Source organism: Pieris napi, chromosome 20 (assembly GCF_905475465.1).
Source record: "Pieris napi chromosome 20, ilPieNapi1.2, whole genome shotgun sequence".
Lineage (NCBI taxonomy): Eukaryota > Metazoa > Arthropoda > Insecta > Lepidoptera > Pieridae > Pieris > Pieris napi.
The window spans coordinates 4,199,854-4,212,324 of NC_062253.1; the positions used below are offsets into that span (position 1 = coordinate 4,199,854).

The following is a 12,471-nucleotide window of genomic DNA, read 5'->3' on the forward strand; positions in this document are numbered from 1 at the left end:
CTTTGTTTAACCGGTAATATGATTTGAATATGATTTTTTATGACCAAAACAATGTTTACATAGTACGCAATAGATATATTTCATAAGGATTTGGGTCAAACAGTGTTAAGAAAATAGAAAAGTAAACGTAACATTATATACGTGACCACAATTTAAATTGTTTGGTATCTACTTGTATTTAATTCTTATTGCTCTAGTTCTGACATATTTTTTTTGTCTGTGTAAAGACATAGACAATATAAAGATCCGAAGATATTTAATAGAAAAATTCTTGTAAATAGTTAAGGAGTTTTCTTATTTGATTATAATTTTTAAATAAGTTTAGACTAGACATGACATATATACGTAGTTGAAGCTAAGAATAAGTATGGCCTCGGAAAGTAACGTCAAATTTTACACAAACAAACAGCTTTTCTAAAAGTCTCTACTACTAAGGATTTTGACAATTTCTAACAAACCATCGAACATACTTATAATACGTAAATAAGGTCATTATGAAGGTCATAATAAATTAATTTAACCTCTAATGTCTAGCTAACAATCATACCAAGTACAATAGTGCAATTACTAGACCATGTTTACACCTGTCTTGGTGACAATGAGAACTTTGATTACTCGCTGTGATAAGTGTTAATTATCTACGTATCATGTAAATTTATTTGATCTCCGAGGTGGTATTCATATTAACTACAATGGTGTAAGTGGTAAAATGATAGGATAATAATTAGCAATAGACAAGACCCGACAGCTTTTTTAATAACTCTCTGCTTCAATCTAAGAATAAGACTATTCATTTACAGTGGCTGAACCCTTTCAGCCTCTGATTTATTTTTACAAGCAAGTCATCTGTGCCTGACACACACCGTTCACTTTATGGGTCTAATGCAAGCCGCGCACACATAGACTGCACGAACATCGAACCTACAACCTTAGGGACGTTGAAGCCTCTACACCAACACTGATTTCAGGTTCAATTCGTCTCCCATATTCTCGTAAAATTCCATATTCATAGGGAGCTCTTGACACAAGTAGGTACTTATGTGCTTTAACTAAATAAAGTAGAGGTTATAGTATCTATATAAGGAATTTTTCCAAGATTTAGAATTTAACGACTATATACGTTTGTTATACCCATGAATATCGTTGATCGGGCAGCATATACCAGTCGATCATATCACAAATCCACGAGAGTTAATAGTATATATTTGACAGAAATCATAATTTTGACTACATATTGGACGTCGATTTGCGAAATTGACTACGTATTACAAACATGCTTATTTTCTATCTCGGACAGGAATCGCTGACGTTTAATCTTAATCGTTTGATTGGACCACCTAACTACACAAGTTAGTTAAAATGTAATAATAATAAACGTAAAAAATCTCAAATATTGAATTACTTTGTATTATATTTTATGTTCCTTAAAAAACTGAAACAATCTTTGGGGAATTGAAGTTTTATAATTGTATAACACAATTACACAAGTGTGAACTCGAAACAGACTTCAAATGCATATAAGAGGTTATGCCACAATGTAATATGATCTATTAAGGATTGAGATACATCCTGTGTTTATGAGAGCAGAACAGTATGTCATGCAACTGTTTTGCATACAATCACTTTTCATTTTAATCTCAATATCTACTATATAAAATTAAGTCGGGTTTTCCTTCCTGACGCTATAACTCCAGAACGCACGAACCGATTTCCACGGTTTTGCATTCGTTGGAAAGGTCTCGGGCTCAGAAAATTCACGAAAAATTTCAACAGAAAAGCAGGAAAATCTTACAAAAAAAATAATTTTCTTCATCTTTTAATCACCAAACGAAATGTTACATAAAACGAAGCCATCTGGGGGTCTAGCCAAGATGGCTTAACGGTAGTGTATGTAGAAAGTCGAAAACTAAATTTGTATGAAAATGACAGCTCGTGTCGACAGTCGGTAGCCTACGCCCTAAAGGCGTGAGTCGGGATACAATAAGCGACGCCATGACAGTGCTACGAAAAGACACACATTAACGCTTACGCTATTCGGTAGCCAACGACCAATTAATGTTTCGGCAGTGTAGAAAAAACGGCGTTTCTCCGCCATGTTTTAGCGTGATCTCAAAAGCTGCTGTTTGCAATAATTCAGTACAACTATTGCCATCTTTAATGACTACCGTTTTAAAAACATGTCATATTTTGGACGTTTTAACGAAATGGTTTTAATTTGTTATCTGTCTTTTTTTAACGTTCTCGTGTAATAGTAATAATTTAAACTAGAGTTAATATTTTTAAGTTAAGAGTTTTAGTTTTTCTATGAATCAATGCGAGGATAACATAATATAGACACAGATAAATATGAAAATATCAAGAAAATCAGCAAATTAGTAGAGGTAAATCCTAGTTATATTGGATATCTTTTATTGATATTTATATTGCATGTAAGTTCATGAAATTGTTCTTTAATTTGAAAAATACATATACCATTTAATATTGCATATATTATGTAATCACAAAGTAAAATGATTGTACATTTTATTTGTATATTTCAGATGAGAAAGCAGTCACTAATGAACATAATTAGAAGTTCTAAATATATTTTATTGTAATTATAATAGAAGCTGATAATGATATAATATTGATTTAAATTAATCAAAAAAAGTGGATATACTTTATGAACTTTGGAAATATAAAATCTAGTCAGCAATACTAAGTAATGGTAAGCAGATATTTTCTTTAATTATTTACTAAGTCAATATACTAGAGAAGTTATTATAATATTGTTAATGAATGAGAAGTTTGAATTCAAGTCCCTTGGGAGTTACTGACATTGTTTGGTTATTAATAACTTTAATTGACAATAAGCAGCAAAGTGACAAATTAAGTATATTTTTAAGTTTTGAATTAACTAAAGAGTTTTAATATTAAAGTTACCTATTGAACAAACCTTGGACCGATCTTAGTTTAGTTTGTCAGTTTTCTATTTGATCAAAGTACTAACTAAAATATTTTCTTTTCAGAAAAAGAGAAGCTAATAAGACAACTAAAAATATTTAAAAAAACCACGAATGGACAAGTTTTATTAAAGTCTTATCTTTTAATTAATTTAAGTGTTATATTATTTACCTGAAAATGGGGATTGAAGCATTTTATGAATAATGTAAAAAATAAGACAAGTGGAGTATGAAATAATGGTTGGTTAAGTAACATTACCTCATGAACAGGAAACAGTAACTGAAACTATGTTCTTCCACATTTAATCTTAATAAGTTCAGCAGTTTGAATGTTAATGAGATATTATTATAAACAAACTAGATTTGTAGATTTTGGGAAGAATTATATCTTTAAAATAACTATTATTATTTACAATTGTTGTGTTAAGGAAACAATCACTGTTTTTTTAATCGCCCAGGATGTATTCATAGTAACTGTAGGTATCATAGTAATTTTATGAAATCATCACAACATCTAACATTAGGTTTTATGAATTGAACAATTTTTGGTATATAACAGCACATAAACAAGATATTAACATTGCTGCAAATTAACACTTACATTTATTAGTTAATTATCTACATATATAAATATGAATAATTGAATACATCTACATTAGGTAGTAATGCATTGAATTTGGTGCACCTGTGTGTGTTCAGTAGTAATGTCTGTATTGTTTAATAAATTGTTACATATGCTTATTTTTCTATGTAGACTGCATTATGTTAAGGAAGATATTTGGTGCCTTATTTTAATAAAAAATAACCATAACTGAAACATTTTTATTTTGCTACCTATTTGTTTTATATTCCTAACTGTTAGTAGGTACGGGTCATTCATATATGCATTATCTGTATATTCTTGTAAAATAAACTAATATTGTTATCCATTTTTAATGGCTTTTCCTACTAAAGAAGACATAGGTAAATTACCAAAAATAAAACTGACAAATACATAACATACAATGTTTATTCATTTCTTACTTAAACAGATTTTACATTTACATTAACTAATAGCAAATCACTGATATAACCAAAAGTAAACAGACATAAATATTAACTTAAAATCAGCATCAAACTTAAATTTATATCTAAGATGTTGGAGCATCAATATGGAATCAAAGGTTGAGTAAGGGAGTAATTTCATACCAGACTAAGTTTCTATTTTATAATTTTTATTAATCCCTCTTTTCATTTCATTGATTACTTGCTGCTTTTCAATTCTCACTTTCTAAAAGTATAAATTTATTATAAACAGAGATAATTCCAACTAGTAGCAAATCACTAATAAAATCTACACTTATATATAAATCTGCTTACAAATTGACATTAAAAATGTTCAAGCACAAACACCAAACCTAATTAAAGCTTAAATCAAACTCTAATTTCAGTGTTCACACTAGTCTATGTTTTTATTCTATTGTTTTTTAATTCCTTGGACTATCCTTCTATTCCTTATCAACTTCTAGTCAACCTTATTTTCACTCTTTATTTATCAATCCACAGTACTATTTCTATTGTTTCTTCTAAGCAGTAACAAAATATGTTGCTTCTTCATTTTGCAGATTAGTTGTGAGGTCAAATCCAAAAAATATCAAAGTATGAGTACTACTTATTATTATATGGCGCGATTATGCAATTTCAAAATATTGTATTTATTTGTAGCCTTAAATTTCTGAGAAAACATGAAACAAACCATAATTAATTTAAACATGCAATTAAATTCATATATTCACTTTGCACCTTCCGTAAATTCCACTTAAATCGAAAATTGTTCCGACCTTGCTGACATTCTAATGTCCCTTTTGCAGCTTCCAATAATTGGAATTTGCAATTATTGCAAATTTACAATAATATTGTAGTTTTAACTTTTATTTGTTTAGAAAAGTGACATTAGGAATACATTTAATCCAGAGACAATATGACGGAATAAGGTGCTACGAACAGCAGCTCGCATCTACGCTGTCGACTTTGCGGTAATGTATCGACATGCCTCTTGGCTACGAACGAAGCGTTTTCGACAATACGATTACGCAAAAGCGGTAGTGTATGTAGAATACTTTTCGACACCAATATGGCTAGACCCCCTGGTGGCGAAACGGAGTTCGCATGGTTTGCTAGTTATCTATATAATGACAGTCTCGAAGTAAAGCGTAAGGTGATTACTGTTGTTTCTCATTACTCGCCTTATTATTAAAGAAAAATATCCGCTAAAAGTAGACATCCTATCAATGAAATGAAATTTCTTAATGTCCTAAATTTCAGGGAGGTGCTTGAAAGCTATAGCTATTGATGCTTATAAAATTGCTCCTACCTAAAAATGTATGGCAAAACCCACATACCTGTTATTCAACTGAATAAAATTGACATTAACAGTAAATACAGCAAAGGTTTCAATATTTATTTGTGAAACATACCTGATCGAGTATACAATTTAAATGCATTTTATACTTTCATTCTCTTACATTTCATACACTCAATGTCAAGTAATTTTGACAAAGTTTGATGTTGCATTGAGTGATGTTACATCGAATTTACCAAATATACATGAATAAGTACATAACACGAACAAAACTTGCAAATATTAGAACATTCACAATAACCTGCATTTCTTAATAGTCTTGTTATGTGTAATATTCACCAATATCCATAATCTTAAATATTAGGAAGAAAATACAATTCAATCCGTAAAACACACACACAATGCAAAGTAAAGGTTGCAATTGTATATAGATGTTTTAACAATTGCTAAAAAAAAATTAAAATACAGTCAAAACCGTTTATAACGACATCGTTTACAACGACCTATCGGTTATTACAACCAGATTGTATGGTCCCGTCCGAATCCCTAGTAAACTATTCAGTAAACAAACCGCTTATAACAACATCGGATACAGCGACATATCGCTTACAACGACGAAATTTTATCGATATTCATCGGCTATAACGACCAACCGCTTCTTGTCTCAGCAAAACAAAATAATACACACGATTTTAAATCTTATTTAAAGGCATTGAATGAATATTTAGGCATATTATTACCTACGCACTTTCTCCCAACGAACAGTTTCAGCCAACAACGATTTCGGAGGCTCTTAACGCTGTAACAATTTTGCAAAAATTTGTTGCCTTTAACGAACAGTTTGATACTGGTGATACTCATACCTTGAGGAGTATGAAACGTAAAATGCAAAAAATATTTGAGACTGGGCTAAAAAAAAACAGACCAAAATGATTGATTACTTTTGTACCTAATTATTTCGTAATAAATATTTTTGTTTCTTTTTTGACTCATTTACATATATATTATAATATTAACATACCATATTATAACCCATACCTACCTATTCTAGATATATAACTATGATAATATAACTTGTAGATAGTGTACATACATATATATACTACATATATTAACTATACTTGTGTATATATAATATATGACATTGCTTATAACGACTATCGGATATAACATCGGCAACTATACGGTCCCTTCAATGTCGTTATAACCGGTTTTGACTGTAGTAGTTGTTTCCCTAGGCTTTACAATTTCCCCACGTTATACACAATAATAAAGGCGTATAATACATTATTTTGTTATACTCATCACCAAGACAGCAGTGTTATAATTAACACCAAATTATATTGCTATCATAGTAACAATCGTGATTGGTCCCATACTTCATTTCACATTATAGGAAAATAAAGTATTATTCTTCCTGACTTTCTTCACTCTCATCACTACTTTCTTCACTGCTTGACTCTTCAGTTGAATCATCTGAGTTTGCTTTAGCCGCTTTACGGGCCATCATTTCTTTAAATTGCTTAACTGTGATTTTTCTTGGTATTATCTCACGTAGAAAATCTAAGCTGTCATCTTCTTGTACAACATCAGCTATGTGCTTGTATTCTAACAAGTTGTTAGAACTATTCTTAAATGCTCGCTTGGCTAAATCAATCACAAATAATTCCTGGAAAAGTAAAATAATAAAATTACAAACTTCTCACAAAAAAAATTAACCAGCCAATAATATATTACACACAATTTTGTATTAATGATATATTACCACAAAAAAATTACTACAGTTTTGTATTAATAATATCCATAAATACTCTAAATAAAGGTTAGGAAAATGTATTTAAAGACTTTTGTGATATATTTTTCAGGGAAGGAGCAATTTTAATTGTATAAACTTACAGTAACTTTAGTAACTAAGTATAAAGGTTCGGGGCCGACAGCATCTACTTCAGGTGAACTTTTCATGATAGTTTTTACTCTTGAAAGTGGTAAATGTAATTCCTTTTCTGGCTTTGGTGTTGACATCTTGTTATGATATTAATAAGAGATAGAATTGTACGCTGTACAGGACTTTAAAATGTTATAATATCTGATTAAAAGGCTGATTTTAAATTTGAATTTATGGAAATCATTCAAGCTTTATTTTGAAATTTGAATTTGACTGTTACAGATAATACGTAATCATAGACTGATGTGAAATGCTAATGATACTCTATGATAGTTGATTAGTAAAGAAAAATGACAGCTCGTGTCGACAAATTTATTTTTCGACTTTCTGCATACACTAGTCACTACTGATATCTGATAAGGTATCTTGACTAAACCCCAGTACGCAGGTTGTAGCTTGTAAATACTATTAAAAAAACTAACTAATCATATGTTCTAACTAATCATTTAAACATTGAAGACTAAAGCTGCAATTTTGGCATTGACAACTTACAAAATCGACTGAACGTTTCCTACTTGATCTGTATTTATTGTATATACCAGAGCTAGGTGGCACTGTAATCCTAATCTGTATATGTTAACGTAAAATTGTAAACATCGTTAGATTGTAATCTTACAATTTAACATATTATTATTCGGTAGATTGTACTACACTAACTTAGTTATCATTCAAACTTCTTTGGTCAATTACAGATTAATTTTACTTCCCAACAATTTCATATAACTACCGAATAATAATACGTTAAATTGCAAGCAGTATGTTGAGTTGACAATCTTTCGACAGTTTACAATCTCGCGAGATAGATTACAATCTAACGGTTTTTACAATTTTACGGTGACATATATACCAGAGCTAGGTGGCACTGTAATCCTAATCTGTATACATACTAAAATATTTTTGGGTCGGACATCGACACGGACACGAAAAATATTTTAAAAGATATTTTCTAGGGATATACTTCACTTATCACTATGCAGTATGCTGCATACGCAGTGGAATCAATTATATTTTAATTGAATTATTATTTTTATTCTGGATTTTTATAAAATAAGTATGCAAACTTAGTATAATTTTAAATTTAATCAGGTAACATAAATAAAAAGCATTATTGGACTTAATACTAGCTGTCTTTATTTTCCATTTCCTTATAGAAAATACTTTTAAGAAAAACAGTATAATGGGCCGCCTGCGCGCCCGGTCGCCCGCGATGGGCGCCGCTGACTAGTATCGCTAAGCAACCCACAACATTCAATACTTATGAAAATGAATACAAAAAAATACTGATAGCGAGATCGAAGCTTACAGGGACTTCTCGATTTTGATCAGTTCAGCAATGCCATCGTACATTTCCTTGACGGCGTCGTACTCGGTGAGACCCATACGCCTCTTGTTGGAGATATCGTAAACACCACCCTCGGCTTCAGTGTGCTCTCCACGAGTTCCACGTACTTGCAAGTGGTACTTAGACGCTACTTCCTCCAACTTAGCCTTGTCTGCAGCGAGTTTAGGCAACTTAATGTGTACCGAGGCACGAACAGTTGTTCCCAAGTTGGTGGGACAGAAAGTGAGGAAGCCAAGACGATCATTGTGGGAGAATGGAATCCTCTTCTCAATGTCATTGACCGCTGTCACCAATCTCTTGTATACTTGTTTTAAGTCACCACCCATCTGCATGGAGATGAGACGGAGGTGGTCCTCCTCATTGCACCAAACCAAGAAGGTTTTGTTCTCATTGTGGTAGATACCACGTCCGGTAGGCCAGAAGCGGCAAGCATTGGCAGCCTGAAGGAACCTGTCACCTTCCTTGAAAAGGAAGTGGTCATCAATCAATTTCTGCTGAACTTCCTTGGACATACCAGTGAGGGGGTAGAATGTGCCTTTAAGTTCTCCTTCAAGGCCAGACAGAGTAGCAGAGACTTTGTCTTCCATTTCCTTGTACTGAGCCTCAGTTAAGCAGGGGTTGAAAGGGTAACCTTCCATGGAACGTCCACAGCGGACACGGGTGGAGACAATAAATTCACCAGCAGCATCAAGATTTCCAAGGGTTTCTACATCACCCCAGTTCTTGGGAGGGTGCTTGTCATCCTTTTTGAAGCCATTGTGGTAGTCTTCAATGATGGGGTCAAATAGGTCAGCAAAGACTGTGTATGCCTCAGCATCTGGGGCATAGATTCCAACACCAGAGTCAAAGTTCTCAAGACCTGTAAAAATGGATAGAATATAAATTCATAATGTAACTAATAAAGATAAATCCTATGTATGACTAAAGTTCTGGAAAAATCTATTAAAATTATAAATATAATGCATTTAAACAATTTTTAACTTAGTTCAAATAATAATAACATACTGTGCTTAATAATTATAAGAAATAACACTATTAAAATATAATTTTCATATTTATTTTGAATATGGCTTACAATTCTTGTATGTATTTGTTCTTATATATTACAACTAACCTGACTGGATGCAATCCAAGAGTGTGGATCCGAAGGAGGTCTTCTTGTTCTTAAGAGCATCAAAGACCTCCTTGGTGAGGTACTTCTTCAGCAGCGACTTGGAGTCGGAGGCCTGGAGCTTGGCGAATCCAGCCTCCAATTTCTCAATAGTTGCGGCGTCCACCATTGCTGCGGCTTTTCTGTAACACATATTAATAATTATTTTACTTCAACATGCTTCAGATTATTCACGAAAGTATCTTTTTTAAATTAACTAACGCTTTGAGGGCAGCGCATGTCGCTCTTGTACACATTTCTACTATTTTGTTCAAATTAATATATTAAAAATAAAACTTAGATCAAGACAAGAAAAGAAATTAAATATTCAACAAGAAATACAATCACGATGGCTCTTCCGTACTATCCGAAAATTTTGAAATTTTGCTTTGCAAATAGCATTTATGCCCGGTAAATTATGACAACTGTCAAATATTTATGCTAAAATTCCATTACTTTTGAAAAAGTTTTTACGTGCGTAGGGTTGTGCAAGTCAAGGGGAATGTGAAAGTTACCGTCAAACATTAAATTAAATTTCTAGGTAGGTACGAGTACGTAAGACGTAAAACTAAACTAATCGCAATAAAACTGAAAATGTTATTAAATAATTTCGTAAGTAGGTAGATAGTTTTGTCGAAATCATTAGTAAAATATACACACCGTCTTATGAGGTAATAAGCAAGGACAGCGCCACCACAAACCACAATAGGAATCGTAACTTTAAATTTATAATTCATGACGATGAAACTAATTCTACTATGGAGTGCAAAGGATCTATCAGCTAAGGGGTGTATAAATTGTCACTCAGAGTGCCGGCAATACAATAACTCCTTGAACACACCCAGAGCTTAAATTTTCGCAGAATTACGTAATTCAAACAGAGGTCGCTTTGGACGCGCGCAAGTCGAACGTATTTGTCAGCTTACTGCGCACCGGTGTTGCTTGGTTGCGCGCAGCTAGCCGGTAACCTCCCACTCAGTCCCCGCTGACGATCATATCACAAGTTTCTTATTACCTAATTGCATTCATTTTCATTTAAGTTTATGCATTCTTTCACGTATCGTCAAGTTACATTTTAACAATGCCCCTATTGTATAACAGATTACAGCCAATCACAACACAATAAAAAAAGTGCTACCGACAGTTAAATAGAATCTTTACAAATGACACTTAAGAGAATAATACAGAATACTACTGAGTTAATTATATAGGAGTACCAATTAAAACAATTTGGTTGTACAGTACTTATATTATAAAATAACATGTCAAAACCAAAAAATTTCAATAAGATTCCACTTAATGACATTTATGTAGTCTTTAATTAAAATTGGTACTATTGAATTGTAATGTATGTGATGTTACGAACCTTACGTTTATAGAACTGATTTTAATAGAAAGATAAAAAAATCCCTTTGCAGCCCTATTCATTTCGTTTCTATTAATTTAAATTTAACTCACTGAATTGAAAGAAATTTTATTTAGAGGGCATTGAAAATGTACGCCGCGCCGATTAGATATACGCACCCATCGGATTCATCCGCCGGTTTAGCTTTGTTTTCTTTTGTAGCACATCCACCCATTTTCACAAATCTTTTTTTGAATAACTAGCCGCTAATACATGCACTAAATCACTAAAACTACAGCAAATAAACAAAATTAACGCAGGATACTAAATGCAATGATGGAATGATATTTTGTCCTAATGAATGTGTCTGCGTAGGGAACGGTGAGGGCGAGGGGTGTCCCGATCGATTCCCGGCTCTCGCACGCACGCGGCTCTTACTTCCCGCCCTTCGGGAACTGCTTCAAAACTTTTCGGAGGGAAACCTACCGCTCTTCAATGCCACTAGTTACCTTAACGCGGTAAATTTGAATGCAGCACAAACTTTTAGACTTTGATAATATCACCTTATCGGCATCAGAACACTTAAAATTATCATTGCACATATTTGAAACGGTTTAATTTGTCACTCAATAATTGATATCAGAATTGGAATAAACAGCAGTTGAGGCTTAGAGCTTGAGTGGCGGTAGGATGAGATATAAATTATCTACCGCTTACCTTGCGCTTGTACAACCGTCAGAGTCGACTGCGAGGTGCAGAATGGTTGGTACGGCTTTGCGCTGAACGTTAAGCCTATTGCCTCCCGCTGCCCGCACCGTAGCCCTGCCGGCCTTGGCCTTGCTGAGATGCACAATGACTGCTCTTTGCAGACTTACTATATTTTTAATCGTGTTACGGAATTTGTAATCAATACTTGTTAGTTTTAAAGCATTTCATTATTCTTAAATTCGTTAATCTATTTGAACTATGAGATAAGAATTTATACCGCGATGAAGACTTGTCAAACATAATCTTAGTACTATCGTTATTTCAAAAAATTGAAATAAAATGCCCTTTCATATATAATAATCAATAGTAAATAGCAAATAATATAATACATGTTTGATTTACGTATATTTTATTCATTTCATAATATAGGTACTTAGTCTTCCTTTATACAGTGTGAGTTTGGATTTTGTCCAAAAACTAGGCTTTTGTACATAGGTATTTGGCGGCCGTCTTGCAGTAGATTTGATGATGAAAACACTAAAATATTAAGTATTCAATCCAATATAAAGAAATTATCGGTTCGGCTGAATAAGATTAGAATATGGTACATCACTAGATCTATTCTCTTTGAAAATGTGACGTTTTAATTTATTGTAACGGTTTATTTCAAATGTCCTATATCAAAGGATACTAAGTTG

The 12,471-nt window shown here is 32.5% G+C and overlaps 2 protein-coding genes across 2 annotated transcripts; both read right to left on the reverse strand.

The window, feature by feature from the left end:
* Nucleotides 1-6,591: 6,591 nt before the first annotated feature.
* On the reverse strand, nucleotides 6,592-7,794 carry LOC125059984 (chromatin accessibility complex 16kD protein). Its single transcript, XM_047664718.1, has 2 exons — nucleotides 7,180-7,794; nucleotides 6,592-6,952 (listed from the first exon to the last, which is right to left on the reverse strand). The coding sequence occupies exons 1-2, from the start codon at nucleotides 7,303-7,305 to the stop codon at nucleotides 6,692-6,694; spliced, it is 387 nt and encodes a 128-aa protein (XP_047520674.1). The 5' UTR covers nucleotides 7,306-7,794; the 3' UTR covers nucleotides 6,592-6,691.
* A 542-nt stretch (nucleotides 7,795-8,336) lies between these two features.
* LOC125059966 (arginine kinase) lies at nucleotides 8,337-11,929 on the reverse strand. Its single transcript, XM_047664689.1, has 3 exons — nucleotides 11,783-11,929; nucleotides 9,685-9,863; nucleotides 8,337-9,429 (listed from the first exon to the last, which is right to left on the reverse strand). Exons 2-3 carry the CDS (start codon nucleotides 9,848-9,850, stop codon nucleotides 8,528-8,530), a joined length of 1,068 nt encoding a protein of 355 aa, XP_047520645.1. The 5' UTR covers nucleotides 9,851-9,863; nucleotides 11,783-11,929; the 3' UTR covers nucleotides 8,337-8,527.
* Between the last annotated feature and the right edge of the window lie 542 nt (nucleotides 11,930-12,471).